At 50.1% G+C, this 24,262-nt stretch overlaps 1 protein-coding gene across 6 annotated transcripts in view; it reads left to right on the top strand.

The window, feature by feature from the left end:
• Positions 1-5,029: 5,029 nt before the first annotated feature.
• The window catches only part of CHST10 (carbohydrate sulfotransferase 10), a 25,125-nt gene continuing 5,892 nt past the window's right edge, over positions 5,030-24,262 (top strand). Inside the window, exons 1-6 of one of the 6 annotated variants that reach the window (XM_055088997.1) lie at positions 5,030-5,224; positions 7,126-7,195; positions 10,204-10,394; positions 15,512-15,648; positions 16,152-16,283; positions 22,932-23,023. In XM_055088997.1, the coding sequence (XP_054944972.1) occupies positions 16,184-16,283; positions 22,932-23,023 (192 nt within the window). In that variant the 5' untranslated portion in view covers positions 5,030-5,224; positions 7,126-7,195; positions 10,204-10,394; positions 15,512-15,648; positions 16,152-16,183. Of the gene's footprint in view, positions 5,225-7,125; positions 7,196-10,203; positions 10,395-15,511; positions 15,649-16,151; positions 16,284-22,931; positions 23,024-24,262 lie in introns of those variants that run through there. The other 5 variants (XM_055088996.1, XM_055088995.1, XM_028497075.2 and 2 more) reach the window with 5 other exon arrangements.

The raw sequence follows: 24,262 nt of genomic DNA, 5'->3' as shown, positions 1-24,262 counted from the left end.
AAACATTTTGATCTGAGGATCCATCAATACTCTTAAAAATGATCTATGAACCCAAAGAGCTTTTGTTAATCTGAATTATATCTCTCTATACAGACAATATTAGTAACTGAAACTGAGAAATATAAAATATTTATTTATTAATTCATTGGAAAATAACACTATTCCCATTAAATGTTACTATAAATAACATATTTGAAGGAAAAATAGCTATATTTTCCAAAACAAAAATTCAGCATTACTTACCTTTTTGCAAATCTCTTTAATGTCTTGCTTAATAGAAGGCAGCTGGATTCATATACTTTTTCTGCAGTCAATCTGTTGCAGTGTTATTTTGGTCAAAGAATATGAAGAAAATCCTTCCTCGTGCAGATAAGTAGAAAAGGAGGAAGTACTTCAATCATCTTTTCAGATCATTTTTGGTGTTTTTCCTTAATATTACACCCAGACTCAGCAAGTGGTAGTTTCTTAAAGTTTAGTACAACATAGAACCCAAAACCCTATCAATGATTTTTCATACGCTGTGACATTAAAATTCATCAGCCTGGGGTGTTTCCAACAACCTACTCTAGGATTCTCCAGACACCGACTAAATGTCCTACAATTCTATTCTGATACCACCTGGAGTTACCATCAGACTCCAAAGGTTTAACAAGGCTTCTCCCACTTCAGATGCCAGTCACACATGTCGGTCCCCAGGTCACCACTCTTCCAGCTGACGTGGCTACAGATCTGAGTTCCCACGACTACCCTGTCCTCAGTTTTGATTTTGCTAGAACCGCTGACAGAACTCAGGAAAACAGTTTACTTGCTGTGACCAATTTATTACAAAGGATACAACTGGGGAAGAGTCAGATGCAAGAGATGCACACGGCAAGGTGTGGGGGTGGTACGTGTAGAGCTTCCATGCCCTCTCCGCACGGTCACCCTCCCAACACCTCGATGTGCTTGCCGACTCAGAAGCTCTCCAAACCCTGTCACTTAGGTGTTTTATGGGCGTTTCATCACATAGGCATGATCGATTATTAACACAATCTCCAGCCTCTGTCCTCTCCCCAGAGGCTGGGGGAGGTAAGGCTGAAAGTTCCAGGCTTCTAATCAAGGTTTGGTCTTTGTGGTGAGCAGTCCTCATCTGAAGCTACCTAGGGGCCCACCCAAAGTCCCCTCATTAAACAAAAGATGCTCCTATCCACCAGGAAATTCCAAGGGATTTAGGAGTTTTGTGTGAAGAACCAGGAACAAAGGCCAAATACTAGAACAAAAGATGCTCCTATCACCTCTATCATTTGGGACATTTAAAAGGTTTTAGAATCTCTGTGTCAAGAACCAGGAAAAGGCCAAATATATATTTTTATTGTGCCACAATTGGTCTATCAATATACAATATCAAAAAAAATGCCCTTCAACCTCACCACTGATTTCATCAGAAAGATCTTTAAATATTAGGATGCTGTCAGACTCATAGTGGCAGATACAGGTTTTCCAATCAAAAGTTTGAATTTTCACTTGAAAGCCTGAATTTTATCATCAGCGATAAAAACTATCAGTTGTTTTCCTTGAAGTGACAGGCTCATTACATTCATTTTGGAGGAAACGTCTGCCAAATCCTCAAGTCTGTGTAATCAGTTTGTCTGTCAGTTCTTCCTTTCAGTAAAAATGGTGTTCAATGAAAAAAAAAGCAGCTCAGTGTTTTGCATTGCAAACCATGGCCCCAGACAACCACCATACCTAGGAGTCTTTTGTGCACTTTCCAACCCATTCCAAAAACTAGGGCTGCTTCAGTCTTCAGTGGCACTTCTTGTTTGTATGTTTGTTTTCACTGCACGTGCAAGATGGTAATGAAAATGCAATGACTACCAATTCAGTTTTGTGTCACTGCGTGGATTTATGCTATGTGTCATCAGTTTTACCCACCATTTCTTTTGTACCATCAGAGCAAATGTCTAAATAGTGAAGACAACTAGACATAGAAGCAACCTAAATGTCCATCAATAGATGAATGGATAAAAAAGATGTGGTATTATATATATATATATACACACACACAGACACACAAACACAACGGAATATTACTCAGTCATAAAAAAGAATGAAATAATGCCATTTGCAGTGACATGGATGGACCTAGAGATTATCATATTAAGTGAAGTCAGTAAGAGAAAGACAAATATTTATCACTTAGATGTGGAATCTAAAAAAAAATGATATAAATGAACTTATTTACAAAACAGAAATAGAGTCACAGATTTAGAGAACGAACTTATGGTTGGGGGAAGGGTGCAGGGCGGGGGGAGACAGTTAGGGAGTTTGGGGTTGACATGTACACACTGCTATATTTAAAATGGGTAACCAACAGGGACCTACTATATAGCACAGGGAACTCTGCTCAATATTATGTAGCAATCTAAATGGGAAAAGAATTTGAAAAAGAATAGATACATGTGTATGTATGACTGAATCACGGTTGCTGTACACCTGAAACTAACAAAACATTGTTAATCAACTATACTCCAATATAAAATTAAAAGGTTAAAAAAAAAAAACAGAAATAGACTCGTAGACATAGAAAACAAACTCTGGGGAGACTTCCCTGGTGGCGCAGTGGTTAAGAATCCGGCTGCCAGTGCAGGGGACATGGGTTCGAGCCCTGGGCCGGGAAGATCCCACGTGCTGCAGAGCAACTAAGCCCGAGCGCCACAACTGCTGAGCCTGCACTCTAGAGTCCGTGAGCCACAACTGCTGAAACCTGCGCGCCCAGAGCCTGTGCTCCGCAACAGGAGAAGCCACCACAACGAGAAGCCAGAGCACTGCATCGAAGAGCAGGCCCCGCTCGCCGCAACTAGAGAAAACCTGTGCGCAGCAACGAAGACCCAATGCAGCCAAAAATAAATTAATTAAAAAATAAATAAATACAAATAAAAATGTTTAAAAAAAAGAAAAACGTCTGGTTATAAAAGGGGATAGCAGCGGAAGCATAAATTAGGAATTTGGGATTAACAAACTACTATATATAAAATAGATAAACAACAAGGACCTACTGTATAGCACAGGGAACTATATTCAGTATCTTATAATAATCTATAATGGGAAAGAATCTGAAAAAGAATATATATATTCAAGTATACATATATAACTGAATCACTTTGCTGTACACCTGAAACTAACACAAACTGGTAAATTAACTATACTTCAATTTTTAAAATGTTTAAAAAAATAGTGAAGACAGCTAATGTTCTCGTGTTATTGCAAAAGTGGTTTTGATATTGCAGATCCCCTAAAAGGAGCTTGGAGATTTTCAGGGGTCCACAGATCACATTTGAGAACTGCAATTTTAGAAACTATTCTGCTGTTATAAAGACTGAATACTAATACTTTCCTTAAGTTCATTTTTAGAAACAAAAAGAACTAGAATAATTCAAAAAAACCCCAACAAAAATATTCAGCTACCTTAGTCACCAATGTGTAAGCCCCTTGAAAGAACTGTATCTTTTAATATTTGAACAGCATCTCAGGAATGCAATAAATAATAAATAATAATAATGAAATTAGTTTATGTTTACTGTGATTTTAACTACTGGGGGAGAACTCTGCTATGTACTTCAAATGCATTATCTCCTTTATTCTTTAGTATCAAACTCTGGGGTAAATACTATATAATATCCCTATCTTATAGATGAGGAAGTGGGAGCACAGAGAGATAAAAGAACTTGACAGGGTCACGAGCCTTCTGTGGTGGAATATTTTTTTTTAACATCTTTATTGGAGTCTAATTGCTTTACAATGGTGTGTTAGTTTCTGCTTTACAACAGAGTGAATCAGTTATACATATGTTCCCACGTCTCTTCCCTCTTGCGTCTCCCTCCCTCCCCACAAGGTCTAATTCCCAGAGCTTGGACTCTTAAACTCTGCATATTATTCAGTGTCACATCTAAGTTCCAAATTTACTTGTGCTCGTGTGTCCATTCAAACCCTCAAGGAGAAAGCAAACGTCTCTTGTCAACCATACTGCCCCCAAAAAAGGGCTTAATAAATATCTGAATGTGTGATCAAAAGACCGAGTAAACCGGCCTTAAACCGCCTTGCCATCTTTAAGTCATGGGGGTTAGTAACCACGTTAAAAGTGAAATTCTGAAATGCTGAGCCCCACCGGTGTTACATTTAAGTCATTAAAGAGGAAACCAACAGGGTAGACCAAAAAAGAAAAAAAAAAAGCTGGTTTCTTGAAAGCTTGACAAAAATTATATGTGTTCATGTGCATACGTGTGTGTACACACGTATCTATATTACCCTGTTTGCTAAGTAGATATATATTTAGGTAGTTACAAACATGTAGGTTAGATCAAAACAAAACTAGTTTACGTTTTCTAGGGCAATAAAACCCCCATCACCGTTGGGACTGACTCCACCCACTCTACCTTGACAAGGGGGTTACATCCTCCAGACTGTCAGCCAAGGGTGGGTCTGTGGAAAGGGCCCTGTTGAAAGCTCTGTTTTTACCAGGTAGGCTGATTAGGAATGCTGGGAGGTACCCCAAACTCAAGCAATTTTGCCTTTTTCCAAGCTTGGATTTTTTTATTTTTCATTTTTCCAAGTTTGGGATTTTTTTTCGTTCTCAAACATCCAACCTGTTTCCTGGATGGAGACCTAGTGGGATTAGGCTTGGCCACAAGTCTCTCTGTCTTTTCCCGGGATATAATTTGGTGGGTGTTTTTTTGGGGGGATGTGGGTGGAAGGGAGGCTCAAGGACCGGGTGATCGGGTTCCTGGGGTCCTTTGGCTCCGCCCCGTCCCACCTCCCCTCGGTCCCGGCGGCGTGCACACACGGGGGGTGGGGCGGGGGTGGTCTTGTATGGGCGGCGGGGACACGCTCAGCCGGCAGGCGGCGCGCACGACGGGGACGGCGGCGGGGACGCGCACAGACGCGGAGGGGCGCGCACGGCGCGGACGGGCGCGGACGGGCGCTAGGGCCGCGTGGGGCGGCGGCGGCCTCGCCCCCCGAGAGGGCGTCGAGCGCTCGCTTTCCTTCTTCCGGCGCCGGCGCCGCCGCCGCCACGTCCCGGGCCGGGCGGGCGGCGGCGCCGAGGCCTCCGGGCGGGCGGGCCTCCAGCGCTCCCCGGACGCCGGGACCCCGCGCGCCTCGCCCCCAGGCCCGCGAGGCCCGAGCCGAGCTTCGCCCCTGGGGCCGCGGAAGGGCTCGAGGACCGCGACAGGCTCCGGCTCCACGGAGGGTGAGCTCGGGGAAGGGCAGGGGGGCGGGGGTGAGCGTCACTTACTCCCGGACCCCGATTCCCACAACACCCCGGGTGGACTGGAAAACGGGGGGAAAACCGGCTTCTCTTTGCTAGCGACATCCCAGTGTGTTTTGGCGACTTGAGGGCCTCCCTAGTTCGTGAGGTTAAAGAGGAGAACCTTCATCACATTAATTATGCAATGAGGCGGTGTCCTTGCTGGGGATGCTGTGATCATGGCATCATTGATTCTCGGTGATCCATAGGTTACTTCTTTCATCCTTGCCTGAGAATTTGCATTTGTAATTGGAGGCGCAAAGAGGAAGAAAATGTTCCACTTGGGTGCAGGGAGCAGGCAGACAGAAGAAGAGAGAGGCCGGGAAGAAGGACCATGTGCAGCTTCCCTAAGTGCACAATTAAGCACGTCTCTGGCGGGTGGGAGGGGAAAGGATGGTTGGAAATGCGTGTGTCCTGCCAGGTAGGCTCCCGGGTGCCCTCAGCCCAGATTTGGACAAACGAGAGGCCTGTCATAAGTTGGAGGTGGAGGCATAAATTTCTGCACTTCTGGCTGGGAAGATGAACCAGATCTTCCAAAAGCTGCCTTGTTATTTTCCACGTCTGCAAAAGGCAGGAAAGGGCCGGGCACTGAGTGCAAAGCAGCGCAGTCAGGTTCTGGTTAGCTGAGAGGGAGGACTGTCATAAAGGGGTTTTTTGTCTCAAACACCCCAAGTCTGGGTCCTTGGACCATAAAGAGTTGGTTATTGGTCAGTTTTCACTGCCAGAGTGAGAAATGTCTCAGGTATTCTTAAAACCAGGCAGCTCCCTTTAGCTCCAGGCTTATTCATTCTTTTCATTGACTGGGTTAAGAGGAAGAGACACGAAGAGGGAAATGGTCTTCTCTCTTTTTTCCCATTATAATTAGGGCAAAGTCCATCTTGGGTCCAAATGGGAATTTCAAGATGGAAAGAAAGATCTTTCCGTCTTTGCTTTTGATCCTCAAGTATAGAGTCTCCAAGAAATACCTAAGAGAAAAATTCTCTCCTTCCCTGGAATGGAAACTGGAGTTCTTGCAAAACTGAACAGAGAAAGGGAAGAATTAGTTACTATCCTGGGCAATTTGCAGTTATATTCAGATCATTTTTCAAATGCTTGAGGTTATACAGTGGAATAGAAACGGGGGAGAGAGGTGAACGCAGGACCTGAGAGATCATAGAAGCCAAGAGAGTGTTTTGTCCTGATAAAGGTCTGGAAGAATCTGCATCTTAATTTTTCCGTCTTTGTAACATGAAATTGCTTTTCCTTTTAATATTGAGTTCATAAGAGTAAAGGGAAGCAGAGCTAGACTGCTCCAAGCATCCCAGGCAGCTCGGGCTCTATTGTGTTTTAAATGAGTTGGATGTTTATTTTGCCAGGTAACTCTATTAATAATCTGTAATCTCTCTAATTCCATGAGTTTGACTTGTTTCCAGTTATTCATTCACGGTATGACATTTGGCTAGAATTTACCAGGGTGTTAAAACTTGAAGAAATGCAAAACCCAGTGAACATCTTGCATTGAAAGATTTGATCATCTTATACAGGAATCCTTTACCCAATATCAAACATATAAAACAGGCATAATAGGATCTGATTATTTTTGCTCCAAAAAATATTTCATTTTTTCATACTAAGTTACAGGGAAGAATCTTTTAAACAGCTAGCTCTTTTGGTACGTTTAGAATATTTATTCATCTGCCAAGCCATCCAAAGATAACCCCCTTCTGTAAGAGTCCTGACGTGCGAAATATACTTGAAAAATCAAAGTGGTTAACTGTTTCCCAAGTATAAAGCAAGTTGTGTTCAGTAAGTTGATCTCATAACCTTTAATGGTGCTTATTTGTTTTTTTAATCGTCCCGTACAGAGACAGGAGGAGCCAGGAACCTCCAAGGCAAAGCAGATACTGCAAGGAAATGTGGACCAGGCCTAAGAAGGTACGGAAGGGAGGTTGTGGACACCTCACTAGTTATCTGAGATCCATGTCACATAGCATTCTCCTTTCTTGCTCACATGGAGATTTCCGGAAGCTTATACTCGTAAATAGGAGTATGTACACGGATTCTTAGAAATGTTTTCTGAACCATGATCATGATAGGAGCACCCGCTTAGGCAGGGGGTTAGGTGAGCTGGGTGCCCCGCCGAGTGCAGTGCCTGGCTTGCAGCGACCCCCGAAGACGTGTGTGCTGTTCGCCATCCTCACTCCTGAGGATCTGTCTTCACCTCCAGTTCGTTCCCCAGCTGGCCAGCGTGAGGAGTGGGTTTCCATCCTGGTCACTAAAGGATGAGCAGTCATTCTGAGGTGGTAAATTGTAATGACAGTGGCCAAGTAGACAAAGGAAATTTCTGAACTTAGATTGAGAGAAACCCTTACTATGAATTTAAAGCTCACAGTGATTGTAGTAAGACTTTATATATTTTATAAATTCATACGCAGCATTTTATTTTCTTAAGTGGTGATTTAATAATTTTGTTGATTAGGGAACACATTTTAGTTCAAAATCGAAAGGGCTGGTGGTGGAGGGTCCCCGCTGCTCCAGCCTCAGCTGCCTCTTGTTTCCCTTCTCCCTGTCTGTCCTCCCAGGGTTACCGGGTCCTTGTGCATGACCAGATTCTTTTTGTGAAGCTTCCTTTGGTGTCTGGATAGGTTCTGAATGAATGTTTTAAAAACTGAACACTGGGCAGGTGATCCTTTCCCCGGGGTACATGGGTGATGGGGTCCAGGAGTTTCGAACTCAGTAAAGGGCCCTTGACAAGGCTCTTCATCTGGGCCGCTCCCCCTCCGTCCTGCTCACTGTGCACGGGAGATGCCAGCCTCCTTGCTGCTTTGGGGATTCTGGGACCAAGCTCTTTGCCAGGTGCTGCGTGATGAGTCCCCTCCCTCTGTTTGAGCGTCTTCTCAACATCTTCTCCTCCAAGGTGCCCCTTCCTCCCTTACCCTCCTGTGTGATTAACCGTGTCACTTAGTGCCTGCCTGCCTGCCTGATGTGATCCTAGGCGTTATTGGCTCTGTTTATGGCCTGTCTGCCTCTATTAGAAGCAAGCACCATGAGAGCAGGGTGGGTAGGTTGCTGTATCCCCAGAGCCAGGAACAGCCCCTGGCTCAGAATAAGCCCTTGGTAAATATGGCTGAACAGATGAATGACATTTGGGGAAAAGCTGTTTTTTTGGTTTTTTAAATCTCCTCTCCTTTCTCTGTCTAGTAGTCTGTCCCTCTGTCTCCTTCACATTCAAGGAGTTGAATGGAGGTTAACGCCTCAGTTACCATCACCGATGTCTGCAGGGCCCCTCGTTTTGTTTACTTGTGGATGCCTTTTTAATTCCCTTTCCTCAGTCTTATTTCCTCTCGTCCACCCACATAAGAAATCACTGGAAAGGTCATCCTTTTCTTTCTTTGTGTTTTTGTAGAACGTGTATTTTTGGTTTCAGTGCCTGCGTTTTTAATTTACGTAAATGGCACTGTGCCGTGTATCTCATTCTATTTTGGCCGTATTTCCTTTGCACCACGGTTGTGAGATTTATCTGTGTGGTTGTGTGCACACTAGACCCCGTCTAGGCCAATTGCTTTTAAAAAATTTTTAACTCTGTTTGAAACAGTTAAATGGGCTTATTTACCACAGGAGGAGTGAATGTGCATAGTAAAAGTAGAACTAGGAGAAAAACAAGTGGAACAAGGCAGGTGGGAGTCAAACTCTTCTGCACAAATTCAGAAGGATTGTGCTTTTGGGTAACAACTCGAACACGGGGGAAAAGCCACTGGCAGCTGAGCAAAATGGATGCTTTCAAAAAGCATCTTTTTGAAAGTGCAAGGGAGGCCGAATTTGCACCAAAAGTTGGTAATAGTACCAGAGTCACTGTTAGTCATTACAAACATGTCACATGTGTGCTGTCTTCCTTACAGTTTAGAGAGAGAGAGAAGCAGCTTAGGATTTCTTGCATGGCTAGTGGTCTTCCTGCACACCTGACCCTGCTTTCCCCATATGTCCGTCAGTTCTTTAACCACCGCTTCTGCCTTGTGGGTTTTCAAAGAGCCAACCTTCTGGCTTAGTTTCAGAGCCTGACATCTTGAGAGGTGCAAATCCCACGTAATGATCAGGAGTAGGGAAGCTCTGCAAATGGCCAGGGTACACGCTCAGGTTCACCCCTATTAGCTGCAAGAGGCACGTTGGGAGTTGTCTTGGCTCCTTGAACAAGGGAGAGTTAATTACAGAAAATGTCAGGCTCTTTAAAGGCTGTTTGTCACCTGGCTGCAGGGAGAGCAGTGGCCCTTCCAGAGCCGAGGAGGGAGGACCATGGGTGTCAGGCCCCAGACTCTCTGCAGATGGAAACAATGAGCCTCAAGGCTGTTGCCCGTGGACAGGAGGCAGACCCGTGGGGAATTCGTGTACTCAAGCAAACACTGCAGATGGCAGATGGCGGGCAGGCCGGGAGGAGCTGGGGCTACAGGAATTTGGAATGACTTTCTTTTTGTTTAAAAAAAAATGGGGCAAATTTTCCTGAGTTTTCCAAGGTCAGCCCAGAATTCTACAGGGGCTGATTACCTATAGATGGGAGGGCTGGAAAGGAGAGTAAATGGGAACAGTGATGGAGGTCTTTATTCTAATCAGGCCTCTTTAAGCTGTTCATTCAGAGCACAGGTAATTCAGATCCTCAGTAGACAGTCTCAGTTGGCAGACCCCCTTTTGCTACCGGTTTTCCTTCTCATACTGTAAAGAGGTGGTGGGAAGACAGCTGTTACGCTAAAAGGCCTAGAATCTGCATTTTAACGAGTTCCCCAGGGGGCAGCGGGGGCAGTAAAAGCTGAGGAGGCCTGGGGGCTGGACCAGCAAGCAGCTCAGCCTGGCCGCTCCCTGGCATCCTGAGCAGAGCTTTTCAAACTCGCCCAGATTCAGCCTCACAGGTTTGCCTAGATCCTCCTCCACAGGTTTGCATTGTCTCTGCTCAGGTGTTCTTGGGGCCCAGGGTGTTGCTGAAGTTTTCAGAAGCTCCCCAGGTGGTTCCAATACACAGCCAGGACCGGGAGCCACTGCCCTAAACATCAGGTCGGACACCTTAGCAGATGATCGCAGAGCAGAAACGCTGCCTGGCCAAGTGGACACACCCCTCCGTAGGACTCGTCACAGCCTAGCCCGTCAGGTACTGTGGCTCTTACTGGTCCATTGGCTGGTTTTCAGAGACCTGGAGGGTGATGTGATGGGGAGCATTTAGCCCCTCTGCTTGGGCCCTCGGAGCACCACCTGCGGCCTGTGGAAGTGACCCTGGGGCTGGGGCGTGGCTGAGCGGATCGCCGTGCTTGACACCTCTGACTCTGCTGCCAGAGAAATAGTTCCAAGATGTAAGTCAGGTCACCGTACCCCATCCCCGCTCACCCACAAGGCGACCGCTCCCCAGGGCCCAGCCTTGTCTGACCGCGTCTGCCAGGGCTTCTCCCTGGCCGAGCTCGGGGAGCTCGTGCCTGCGCCTGCGCCTCCGTTTGTGCTGCTCTGCAGCCCGGTGCCTGGGTCTCCGCCCCTCACCCCATAGGTCTCTGGGCCGCCCCTGCCCTCCGTCTGCCAGGTCGTGGCCCTTGTGCTTTCCTCTCACGGCACCGCGTCCGCTGCCTCACCTCACGTCTTAGGTAGAGTCTTTGGTGGCTGCGGGTCCCCCCGGCAGCCTGCCAGCTCCACAGGACAAGGAGCGTGTGCGTGTGCGTGTTGGGGGGTGCTTTGGGGCTCGGTGCTGTGTCCCTGCCCCTGTTTTGTGGGATGAATGAGGACACCTTTTCGTGATGAGCTTCGTAAATGATCGTTTCTCGGTTAGCGTGTCCTTCAAAATGTATGCAGGTGCACGTCTCCTCGTGCGTGTGTGTGTGTGTGTGTGTGATGTCGTAAGTGTAGAGATAGTGGCCCTGAGGGGTGGGGCATGTGGAGGGGGCCCGGGCTTCAGTCTTACTGGTTCTGGTCAGCATGGGACTTGGAGAGCAAGTCCTGGTTCGTCTAAATTTTTAACCAGCTTTTACCTAGACAGCTTCTTCACTTGAGTCTGTGTATGATTTGTGAATTTTCTCATTATAGACCACGAGAAAAAAAAGTTAGTGCTTAAAAACGGTCCATCTCTCCACCCGGCTGTACCACCGCATGTGCCCCCCTGAAAAGCATAATAAGTAATGCAGTGTTTCCTCGCAGCTCGGGGGAAACTCGCCTCCCCTCTCCCCAGTCCGCCCTGCCTTCATCTGGGCTGGGACGTCCAGCCTCCCAAACCCCTGCTGCTTCTGTGAGGAGCCGTATTTGATGTAGTGAAAGTGTCATCACCCAGATGGAGGGTATCTGGGGAGGGAGGGGAGCGCGACCAGGCAGGGGCTCCAGCTCATTTGTAACCCTTTATTTCCTTTAAAAGACTCAAGTACGTACAGCAGAACTATTAGAACTGAGCATCTGAAAACAAGTATTTGTTATATTATTCTATGTTTTAAATATTAAATCATTTTTAAAACTGAATTAAAAACTAGTGAAGACAGAGATGTATTTCCTAAACACTCAGATACATATTGCCTGTCCATTCACCACATTCTTTCCTGGCTGGAAAAGTATTTACCATCCTTTGCCCCGTTTTACAAAGTGGTAAGGAAACTGCTGTTGGTGGTAGTCAGGTAGGAAAAAAATTAAACAGCAGAAATAAAAACACCTGGGTCTGCATATGTAAGTGGTATTTTCTGTATTTTATTGGTTTTTATTATAAAATGGATATGTGCTTATTGCAATAATGTTTTTAAAATACAGAAGTGTATGAAGTAAAAAATGACTCCACTCATCCTCTCAAGATTTTATTCTGTGCATTATACACATGTATGTGTGTTTGCGAGTATATATAATCACATACATTCACATGTATACATATATATAATTCTTTTTAACTAATAGGATCATACGTTCGATTCTGCAACTTGCCCTTTTTTGTTTACTGATGAATCTTGATACTTTGGAGCTATGTAATTGGCTTACCTCCTTTCAGCGTTGTTTTATTTAAAATTTAGAAAAAAATTTTTTTGGACTGCAGCATTATTTCTTTATCCCCTGGTCAGTAGGTTGTAGACATAGAACAGTAGTTGTATGTCTATTCAAATGCATGTGAGTGCGTGACTTATAAAATACAATTTTATTTTCAAGTAATAGTGAGGTCCTAGTAGCTTTGGGTTGTTTTCTAGTCTCAGTTAACGCATGTTAAATATATAAGCACCCACGTGGAGACTGGAGAAATACTTTGAGGTTGAACGGGGGCCTCATACTTTAGAGAGTTTGGACCTTGGGGTGGAGGGTTGAGCCAGGTGTCTTCTAAAGCACCTGCCAGCTCTCCTAAGTCTTCCCGGTAGTTTCTTGGTTGATGTCGTCATCCAGCAATAGCGAAGGTCGTCTCGCGGGGCGCTGGGCACTGTGCGGTCCGGGTGCTCCGGCACGAGCTCACGTGCCACCAGCGGAAGCAGAAGATTCAGGCTGTGGTGGGTGCCGGGAAGGAAGTGAAGCTAGGTGAGGACGGAGGGCAAATCATGGTGGCCAGCAGGGAAGGCTGAGCCTGCCTGTGCTGTGCAGCGGGGGGAGCAGGCCCTGCCTGCCGTTTACAGGGGCCCAGTGGTTGGTTGGTTGGTTTGGCCGCACCGCACGGCTTGCGGGATCTTAGTTCCTCAACCAGGGATTGAACCCGGACCCCAGCAGTGAAAGCGCCGAGTCCTAACTACTGGACCGCCAGGGAATTCCCTCCGGGGCCCAGTGGCTGGCAGAGCGCTCCACCCACTCCCCACCCCCTGCTACCCGAGCGCAGGCCCCGGAAGTGACCACCACAGGCTGTGTGGCCTGGGCGGGGACCGCAGCAGGGCACCGGGGTCATTGGCAGGCCTGAGTCTGGTCTGCACTCTAAGCGCTGGCCGTGTACTCTGCTTCCCAAGAGCTTTTGGCAGGGGCTGGGCTTTATCCACGCGGAGCTTCCCAAATCTGCAGCCCCGTCACGATCCCCACGTGTCCTGGGCACCGTCCCTGCCCGGCCCAGGCGGGCCGCGAAGAGGGTGAGAGGCGGGTGGGTGCCTTGCAGACGCCCCCCCCTCTCCTGACCCTGATGCCGTGGCCGGGCTTGGAAGGGGAGAGGGCTCTCTGGATGTTTTAGTGCCGTAGGAGTTTAGCAGAAGTCACTTTAGAAGTGGAACTTTTTGGAAATAAAATTGCCCTCTGGAAGGAGAAGCGAGCTGATACATTGTACGTTGCAGCCGAGGTGCTTTGGCAGCCTCTGTCTCACGGGGGCCTCCCAACACACTGGTGGGTGTGCAGGCGACTGTTCTGTCCTAATCTAGTGGGGGCCCAGAGAGCTACTCTGTGACTAACCCCCAGACGCCAACACGGAGAAGAAGGGACCAAATCCTGCCCCACCCCCACCCCCGCTTCCGCTTCCGCGCGAAAGTAGCTGTTTTTTCTGACTTTAAATGAAAACCCAGGGTTAGGAAGGCAGGCGGAGCTTCACGACAGCGCAGGTCTCACTTTCCAAGCAGCCCAGAGGTAGAATCCTGCCCCTGAGCCACCTGGCTTCCCGGAGGGCAGATGGTGGGGGCCGCATTTTCACGTCAGGCTGTTTATCCTTTGTCTTCCTACCTTTATCTGGAGGTGAACCAGCTCGGTGGGTGGACTCGAATTGGATCCCTTCAGAAGACTAGGTCGCACTGGAAAGATCCGATCCTTAAATCACAAAACCTCCCAAGCGCAGTGCCCGGGGGCGGGAAGCCCGGAGGTCGGCAGGTTGAGCCGAGTGCCAGTGCCCGGGGCTCTTCTGTGCCCTGCCCTGCAGGGTAAGGCGTCTGTGTGAGGCGGGCCCCCCAGTGACTCGCCTGTGTCTGCTCACTCGGCCACAGCAGTGTGAATCTCAAGCCCCGGGGCCTCTTCCTCAGCCTCAGTCTTCCCGAGAGCTGGCGCCCACACACAGATGCCTCTGGGCACGTCGTGTACCGCCCGCCTGGTGCTTGTCCGCTTTCTCTTTACCCGCTCCCCAGCCCACGCTGGTCCCTCCGTCCCTCTGTTAGAAGAGGCCTGAAGCCGGGCTTCCTCAGTGACGGGTGAGGATGGACCCCGCCAAGTGTCCCCGTCTCGGAGGGCCCAGCTCAGCGGACTCAGCCCTGAGGGGCCCTGGGCCGTCTGGGCCTCCCTTGTCTCTAGAAGAGAAAAGCTAGTGGCCTGGGCTGAGGGTCTGGCCTTTCTTTTCTTCCCCTCTTGGGCAGTTCACGCTGTTAGGTTAATTTCTAGGTACGTGTCAGTTAAAGGAAAGTCACCAAGGGTGCCGAGGGACCGACCACCTTCTGTTTATAGAGGGTCTGCTCCGGGCCAGGTGGTCCTTTTGGCGCAGTCTCTCATTTAATCCTCGTGGCCATCCTGGAGGGAGGAGGGCCTTGTCTCAGGGACTGAAGGCCACAGCTTAGGGAGGGTAAGTGACTTGCTGAGTCCCAGAGCTAGCGAGCGGTGGGGCACTCCAGGGCTCTGCTTTGTGCCACGTGGCCCCAGACGAGGCGTGGCAGGAGGGGACAGGGAGACTGCAGAGACAGGCCAGCTGCTCCAGGCAGTTAGAGCGGGAGCCGTGTTCCCCTCATTGGGTAGTGTTGCCAGATAAAATGCAGGACACCCAGGTAAACTGGGAATTCAGAGAAACAGCAAATAGCTTTTTAAAGTATAAATGCGTCCCGACGCAGTACTGGGGGCATAGTTATACTAAGTACTAAAAAATGAGTTGCTTACCTGAAATTCGAACTTCACGGGGCACCCTGTGTTTTCATGTGTTTAATGTGGCAGCCCTACCAGGGGACCCCGGGAAACATGGTGCGCCTGCTGCGTGGAGACCTGAGAATGCAGGTGTGGGCTGGACCGCGGGGGGAGCTCCCCATCGCAGGCCGGAGAACCCCTTGCGGGAGGGAATCCAGGTCGCAGTGAGGGCCTCAGAGGCAAGGATCTGTCGTTGAGGCAGGAGGAAGGCCGACGCCCGGGCCCTCGTGAGCCCTGTCCACCAGGTGCACTCAGGCTCCGAAACTGTCTGCCGTCGGCGCACGTGCAACAGACCAGCTCCCTGCTGCCCGGGGGTGATGGACGGTCCGACAGCCAGCGGACACCAACCCAGCCCAGCATGGTCTCTCTCTCCAAGTGGCTTGGTTTGGCTTCAGGAAGCCCTGTGTTAAAGGTGACACGAAGCACTTTTTTGTCTCTCTTGCAAAGAATTGAGTGCGACTTCCGGTTCTTCTGTGTCCCCTGCAGCAGAGTGTAGCCGTGTGACCCGCTGAGGACCCAGGTGCCCCACGTCACTCCCGGGCAGCGATGGCCTGAGAAACGCCCACCCCCGCGGTTCCGCGCAGGCTCTGGCCGGCAAGTGGGCGGAGCCGGGACGCTCCAGGGTTCGTTTCTCGGGTTTCAGAGATTCTCTACAGCTCAGTGGGTGTGGCCGCAGCTTGTCAGCGAGTCAGGATTTTAAACCCAGCCTGCCTGGGATCGCCTCAGGATGGCGTCTGCCCTCTGAGGATTACCCAAAGGTCCGGCCCGCGGCAGGCCCCCTCCTGCCCCGGCTTCCAGGCCCTGGCAGGTGCCAGATGCCAGGGACACAGTAGCCTGGGCCAGAAAGAGCCAACAGGCTCACCTGCAGAAGTGTTCCAAGACCAAATAGAAATGGCTCCTTTCCGGTAAAGTGTTTTAAATTTTATTTAATTATCAACTTGATAAGTTGCTATTAATTAAAAATATGATGTTAAGTTAAATAAGTCAAAACACCCTTGGTATCAATAGAAAGATTTTCAGAAATATTTGTGTTGAGGCTATTAACTGAAATTGCCCATTCTTTTATTGCCTTCTGTTTAATTGATTTATTTGTAAGCAGCAGGGCCATTTTGCTTGTGTTTTCCAGGAAGAATCACTGAATGGCTGACATTTGACAACATGCACCACCAGTGGCTTCTGTTGGCCACATGCTTCTGGGTGATTTTCATGTTCATGGTGGCCAGCAAGTTCATCACACTGACCTTTAAGGACCCTGATGGTAGGTACACCTCCTTGTGGAATGGATTTTGGCGAATTCAGACCTTGCTGTGGCACTGTTCCTGGTACCTGCTTGGATGAGTGGTGACACGGAATCAAGTGGCTCTGACGCAGAAGGGGCTTGGAGGTCGTGGCATCCAAACCCTTGATGTTGCAGAGGTTCAGGAGAGGAGGTGGACGGGGATGAAGGGGTCTTTCCCCTCGCAGTCTGAGGGCTTGGGGACCAGCCCTGCTTGGTGTCGTTGAGAGATGCTGCGTATGTGCCCGGTGATGCTGCCTGCTGGTGGCCACGTGTTTGAAGGTCACCTTCGGCGCCCTGGTGGCCACGTGTTTGAAGGTCACCTTCAGCGCCCTGGTGGCCACGTGTTTGAAGGTCACCTCCGGCGCCCTGGTGGCCACGTGTTTGAAGGCCACCTTCGGCGCCCTGGCGGCCACGTGTTTGAAGGTCACCTCCGGCGCCCTGGTGGCCACGTGTTTGAAGGTCACCTTCGGCGCCCCGGCAGGAAGGCGGTCTAAATATATGTGTTGTCCTCGAGGATGTTTTTTAACTCCCCTTGACCTGATGTAGGCGTTCAGATGAGGACATATCAGGAGCACGCAGCCCAGCCTCAGAAGAGTGCGTCTAGTTCGTGCCCTTGCCCTTTGCTTACCGGGGCCTCAGTATTTCTTCTGTGGAATGGGCGTGCTCTGCTCTGACGGCTCCAAGCCCGACCTGGGCACCGTGAGGCCCTGTGAGTGACCCGTGAGGTGCTGGGCGCGAGTGAGGAGCTGCGGGGACGGTCATCTTGAACCCTGAGGCCACTCCTTCAGGGGCAGCATGAGGCAGGGCGCACAGGAGATGTTGCAAAGGCTCGTGAGCGGCCTTAGGGTGGCCTGGCACCGCCATCCTGACAGGGAGGAAGCGCACAGCATCTTTATCCTGCACGAGGCTTGGCGTGTCCACCTGCAGGCCGTGGCCCTTGAGGAAGGGAAGTAGAAAAGGATCACACCAGTGGTTTTGCTGATTTACGCCCGGGGGCTGCACAGGCCGTGCCGTTTGTGTGGCCAGCGGGCTCCGGGCTCTGCTCGTCCTGGAGAGCCCCCGGGGGTGTCCCCGGATGTGCTGAGGCTGCCCAGTGCCCCACACCCTCTGCTTCCATCCTCCCTGTAGAGGGGCAAGGTTGGAAGGCAGGTCTGCAGGCGGGAGAGGGAGGCGCTGAAATAAGCCCCCAGGGTGGTTCTCAGCTCCGCAGTTTCAGGTCAGTAACGTTATCGGGGCCCAACTGGCTGTCATCTCAATCCTACCCTCATCTTGCAGGAGCCCGAGAGGCTTTCACAGCCCGGGGAAGGTGGAGTCACAGCTGCAGGCATCTGGGGCGGCCAAGAGCAGCACGGGGTATCACGGCCAATCACGGTCCCACTGGGGACCAGGGCCGCTGTCAGGACAGCACGGGCCAAGTCTGGGAAGGCTGTGGAATTTGAGCCGAGGATCTCAGCCCAGCCATTTGCCGCTGGGCTGCCCGCCCCCAGCAGTTAATGTCACCGATAGTGGAGACCCCTTGTTAAGAGTCAGAGCAGTGGTTCTCGTCCCCAGGGCACTTTAAAGTCCCTTGGGAGCTGTGTATACCTCCTGCTGCCCAGGCCCAGCAGAGACCGGGGGCAGAATCTCTAGGTGGGGGGCCCAGGTGAAGACCCCACCAGTGGGAACGTGGCTGGGAAACGGCACAAGAAACAAAGCTGCAGAGAACATGAAACGGTGTCCCCAAGTCTACACATTTCACTCGTGATTCCTTTACCGTCTCCTCCTGGTAACGGAGGCACTTGAAAGGCGAGCCGTGGGGTTGAATTGTTTGTGGTTTATTTTATTTTAAAATGAGGAATGTATGTAATATGTTTTATATTCCACCCAAAATAATTAAATAAGACGTGTGCCTCTGAGTCTGAATATGGTCTAGCAGTAAGGCCTCTGAAGAGCACCTCGCATCTCAGGGGCATCTGATAAACGAGGTGTCGCTGCTGTGATGGGGCAGGTTTTATTTATGCTGAGTGTTTTCAGAAAAGTGTAGAAGCCTGAGAAGGTTCGGGGAAGGGGAGCAGAAGGTGAATGGGTGGAAGGTGACCCTACAGAGAAGGCTGAGAGGCCTTAGGGTGATAAAACTGCAGAGAAGGTCTGCTGCTGCCCTGGGGGCTCTCACCAGGGTCTCACCAGTGGCTCCAGCCCCATGAGGCGCATGGTGGTCCGCGTGCCCTGGGGCGTCCTGCGTAGTTGCCGGGGTCTGTGCGTGGGAGCGCGGTGGCGGGCCGCTCCTGGAGGGAACGTGAGAGCCAGAGCTCACCGGCCAGCTCCGCTTTCCCCCTCGGGCAGCATGGAGGAGCCGGTCTTCAGTGGGGATGCAGTCAGCCCCGTGTCGTGCTGTGGACTGAGAGTGAGGACCCAAACCCCAAACCCTAACCCCTAACCCCAAACCCTAACCCAGACCTCTAACCCTAACCCCTAACCCCTAACCCCAAACCCTAACCCCTAACCCCAAACCCTAACCCAGACCTCTAACCCTAACCCCTAACCCCAAACCCTAACCCTAACCCCTAACCCCAAACCCTAACCCAGACCTCTAACCCTAACCCCTAACCCCAAACCCTAACCCCTAACCCCAAGTCCTAACCCCTAACCCCAAACCCTAACCCTAACCCCTAACCCTAAGTCCTAACCCCTAACCCCTAACCCCAAACCCTAACCCCCTAACCCAAACCCTAACCCCTAACCCTAACCCTTTGTTGTTGGGCTCAAACATAACTCAGCCTTTCTCGACCACACAGATCTTATCTAATTGTCCCCAAGTCCCGGGCTGCGATCATGAAGGTGGGTGTCTGCTGGCTGGGTTCGGGTGCAGGAAGCGAGCTCGCATGCGTGGCGTCTTGCTGGTCTGGGTGGCTGAGCAGGGAGCGGGCCCCCCAGAAGTTCAGGCCTCAGCCCCCTGGAGCACTGTGGCTCAGGCTTCGGGTCCCCTCTGTCTTGAGAGGCAGCTCACCCCCCGCAGTGGATCTCGGGCTCCTACAGGAGACCGAGGGAGGTTGGTAAATGTGTGGCCGTGAGAGACTTCCTCATGTGTTGGAATTTATTTTACTCGCGTTCAGTGTTTTTGCTTTTGAACCAGAAGCCCGCTGTGAACTGTCATCACAAGGAAGTAACTAACACACAGTGGTGTCCCGTGTGGGGGAGTTCCATCCCTGCAAAGCGGGCGGCAAATCCACGGCCTCAGTGTTCAGGGAGCTGGGTGCCCTCAGTGTCCGTGGGCAGCTCCGTCCAGCTCTGTCCCCTGGGAAGTGGGCTCTGTTGCAGCATCCAATTCTCACCTACCTGTTCTTAATGAGTTCCCTACCACCCAGTGGGTAGGAAGAGCACATTTGTCTTGAGCTGCTGTTTAAAGCCGTGTGTGCGTGCGTGAGTGAGTGAGTGAGTGAGTGATGGTCTCTCCGGCCCAGCAGTGAAGCCACAGTGACTCCTTCTTTAACAGAGTTCAGTGTCGTTTTGAACTAGACTTTGTCATGGGGAAATAAATCCCATTCAGTGGTGGGAATTTGATGGCATGGTGTGTTGAGACTTGAACTCAGAATTGACATCCATGTGAATCTGGTGTGTAGGTGTAGACACTGATTTTCTTCCTAATCTTGTGCCTCAGCTCAGCTGCCAGCCGCTGAAGGTCAAAACCTGTGACGCGGTGTCTGCACGCCCCCTGCCCTGCGTGTGATGCACTGGTGACCCTGGGCAGCTGGACACCCAGAGGTCAGGGAGCCGAGGGGGTGCGAGCCTGCCTAGAAAAACAAGGCAGTGCCGCACGTGGCAAATTTAAAGACATTTTGTCAAACAAATACAATGATGTCTATAAGGAAAGCGAGCTCGTATGTTATGAAGACAGCTGATCAGAATCCTTGGGCCTGAAGCCGGCGTCTCGCCCCTGGGGGTCAGGGTCGGGTAGGGATCTGCTCTTTGATCACAGTGGTGACAGCGGCACCCGCTGAAAATACGTGGTTGTCAGCAAAGCAGTGGAAAAGCAAAACCACACATAAGGTGTGCTATCAGTTTTATTTGAATCTAGTTGAATTGGGTTCGAGGGGAGTTGGGGAGCAAATACCAGGATGTTCAAGGTTAAAAAAAAAAAAAAAAGTTAAAAATTGGCGGACGAATGGCCAGCATGTGTGGCTGGAAGGTGAGCTGTCCCACAGCTACCAGAGCCCGTTCTGGATGCTTCCTAGTGTGTGAAATAGGCGCGTTTCAAAAATTCACTGTGAAGTCAGTTGTTTAGAATTCAGGCTACGTTGTCCGTCTGAGATGTCGTTAAGGAAGCTTAGGTTTCTGGGAACCCGTGCCGCCTGTGGAAGTGCTGAGTATCGCTGTGCCGGTCAGAGATGTTGGCACGTGAGGTGACCAGACAGGAGTGGAAGGTGCCCTTTCCCTGAGCACGTTGGTGCTCGACGATGAGGCTGCCGAGGCGGAGGAGGTTGGACGCTGGCCTCTTGGCCCTCGGGGTGCATTCCGGAGCCTTGGGGCCAAGGGCACTGCGCCCTGTCTGTCTTCACACGGTCCATGGTGCCTCCTGTCCTCACGGCAGGTGCAGAGCAGCTCCTGTGCGCACCTGTGGTTAGGGCTGCACTTCAACCCAAACACAGGAAAAAGGAAAAAAGATTTCTGCGGGATTCATAGAGGTGTGGAGCCGAGATTTCTGTGGGAGTTGGAGAGCTCAGAAGCATGAGAGATGGGAGATGGGTTATTATTATTGACGGGGCTCTGGGAGGATGGGTTTCTCCCCTCTGCACTGGAAGGACGTCAGGGTGGGGCTCGTTCATGGCGGGGCTGGCTGGGGAGCCGGGGTGTTTAACAGCCAGACTGAAGGCGGGGAGGCTGCAGTAGAGCCTGCAAAATGTAGGTAGTAATGACCCAAGAGGAGCTGGTTTTGATGTTTTTAACAAAGTGAAATGTGCCTCTGTTTATGCTTTTTAATGCTAATTTCTGTGCTTTTCTTTGATAACAACTATTTTATTCATATTATGTTTCTAGGCTTTGCAAAATTTTGAAAGCAATGTTTCTTTGATTGTAGAGATCTGACAGTTATCTTCAAACTCTACCGGAAGGTTTTCCCCCAGATCATTTTGTTGTAAATGATTACTCTGGTGTAGCGTTTTGTAAGACTCCTCTAGTCTCATTTCAGTTCCCATAAATTTCAAAAGTAATGTGTAAGCACTAACTGCACTGCTGACTTGGCTTTTTTTTTCCTAATTAAACTTTTAATTTTGAGATCGTTGTAGAGTCACGTGCATTTGTACATAAGAGAGTCCGATGCACCCTTTACTCTTTTGCCCCAGTGTAACACGTTGCAAAACCACAGTGCAGAGTCACAGGAAGGGTATTGACAAGGATGCAGTCACGAAGCACAACATCTCCATCACCACCAGGATCCCTCCAGTTGCCCTTCTGTAGCCACACCCACCTCCCCATCCCCCATCCCCCACCCCTGCCCCCTCCCCGCTTGACAACCACTAATCTGTTCTCCTCTCCATCATTTTGTCCTTTCAAGAATGTTATATATGGTATATAGACCTTTGGGGATTGGCCTTTTAAATTCAACATGGTCACCTGGAGATGCATCCAATTTATTGTGTGTATCAATAGTTTGTTCCTTTTTAGTGCTGAGTAGTATTCCATGGTACGGATGTACCAGTGTTTGATTAGCCCATTCACCTGTTGAAGGATAGCCGAGTTGTTTCAGTTTGGGGCTATTATAAATAAAACTGCTGTGAACATTCGTGTGTAGGTTTTTGTGACACAGTTTTTCATTTCTCTGGGATAAATGCCCAGGAATGCAATTGCTGGGTCATATTGTAGTTGAATGCTTAATTTTTGAAGAAACTGCTTCTTCTAGAGTTTCTGAGAGCTGCTGTACCATTTTATATTCCCACCAACCATGTATTAGTGATTCCTTTTTCTGCATCCTCACTAGCATTTGGAGTTTTCACTGTTTTTTGTTTTAGGCATTTTGATAGGTGTGCAGTGGTATCTCACTGTGGTCTTAGTTTGCATTTGCCTGATGACTAATGACGTTGAACATCTTCTCATATGTTCCTTTTCCACCTCTAGATCCTCTTTGGTGAAATGTCTGTTCCCGTTTCGCTCATTTTCTAATGGGATTGTTTGCGGGTTTTTTTTGTTTGTTTGTTTGTTTGTTTTTTACTGTTGAGATTTAAGAGCTCTTTACATATTCTAGATATGCCAGTCCTTGGTCAGACGTGTGGTTTGCAGATAGTTTCTCCCAGTCTGTAGCTTGTCTTTCCCTCCTCGTCATAGGGTCTTTGCCGAGCAAAGGTTTTAAATTTTGATGAGATTCAGTATATCGGTTTTTCCAAAGATTTACTCCTATAAGAAGTTTTATAGTTTTCTGTTTCACATTTAAGTGCTAATCTCGAATAAAGGGTGAGGTTTAGGGAAAGGCCCCTTCTTTGGGGGCATCCAGCTGCTCGGGTACCATTTGTTGAAAAGCTGCATTGCTTTTGCACCTTGTCAGCTATCACTTGGGTGTGTTCGTGCGGGTCTCTTCCTGGGGCCTCTGGGCTGTGGCACTGATCAGAGTGTCCGCCCCTCCCTGGGAAGACGTTTTAACCTCTCTGTGTCTCCTAGCCTACAGCGCCAAGCAGGAGTTTCTGTTCCTGACCGCCGCGCCCGACGCGGGGAGGTCGCTGAGAGAGACGCACTTCCCAGAGGAGCTGAAGGTGGGCCCAGCCAGGCCGCGGCGCTGCCCCCCTGCCCGTCCTTCCCTGGCGTCTCCCTCTCACCTGCTCACCCCTCCGGCCGCAGCGGGTCCCCCATCACGGGGAACAGCCCCGCCTCCCTCCCTGCCCTCATCAGCTGGTTTCCGCTTACTGTCCTGCTCGGCTTCAGAGCCGCTGCTTCTGCACCTCTCCGCTTGTTTCTAGCGTCTGGCCGGGGGAGTCCCGGTCCGTGGCCTTTGTGCATCGTGGGTGCTCTGGAGCGTTGCCTGTGTTGAGTTCCCGCCCAGCCGAGAATGAGCTTTGCGATGGGTGGATTGGGGATGTTGGGCGAGTCGGGAGGAAACCGGGGGGAAAGATCTCTGCCCCCGAATCCTGGGAATCCTGGAACTTTGGAGTTACGGGGCAGCTAGTCCAGCCTCCGGGCGGTGCGGATGAGAGAACTGAGGGCAGGAAAAAGGCTGATCATCCAGGGTCACGGGGGAGTTATAGCAGCAGAGCCCAGGGCCGCTGACCTTCACCCCGTGCTCACCTTCCTTGACACTCTGACTCCAGTTTCTCCCCAGGCTCCTTTTGCACGTAAATTCCTAATCGTTCCCCAGCCAAGGTGAGGGGCGCACTCCTGAGACCCCCTTCTCCCCCTGCTGACCCCTGTGCCGGGTCTGGATGGAAGGTTCAGGTTGCCCTCGTGCAGGAGGAAACGAGGTGAGGAGAGCCAGCTCTAAAGATGTTTATCAGCCCAGAATTAAACTCAGAGAAGGGACAGTCCTGCCCGTGAGCTGCACGTAAGGTCAGCAGAAAGGATCCGGCGAAGTCTAGACAGCGCACACCTGGGTTTCTGGCATCACGGCCTTCACGCCACAGTTCACGTGGATCTTCTCACCTGGTCTCATGACTCCTTAGAGCAGAACCAGCGCTGATGGGCCCCATCACCTGCTCACAGCAGCTAAACCACTGGTACCACCGACCTGACTGCCAGGCAGAGCCCCTCTCCTCACCTGAAGCCGCATATGTCAGAGAAACATAATTGTGTGCTCAGCCCTGAGGAAGTGGAATAATGGCTCCTGCCTTTTTATTTTATTTTTTTTAATTTTTAATTTTTAATTTTTTTTAATTTTTTTTTTTTTTGTGGTATGCGGGCCTCCCTCTGCTGCGGCCTCTCCCGTTGCGGAGCACAGGCTCCGGACGCGCAGGCCCAGCGGCCATGGCTCACGGGCCCAGCCGCTCCGCGGCACGTGGGGT

Source organism: Physeter macrocephalus, chromosome 12, assembly GCF_002837175.3.
Source record: "Physeter macrocephalus isolate SW-GA chromosome 12, ASM283717v5, whole genome shotgun sequence".
NCBI classification, from domain to species: Eukaryota; Metazoa; Chordata; class Mammalia; order Artiodactyla; family Physeteridae; genus Physeter; species Physeter macrocephalus.
Note: the sequence above shows the minus strand (reverse complement) of the source record. Positions and strands in the feature narration are given on the sequence as shown.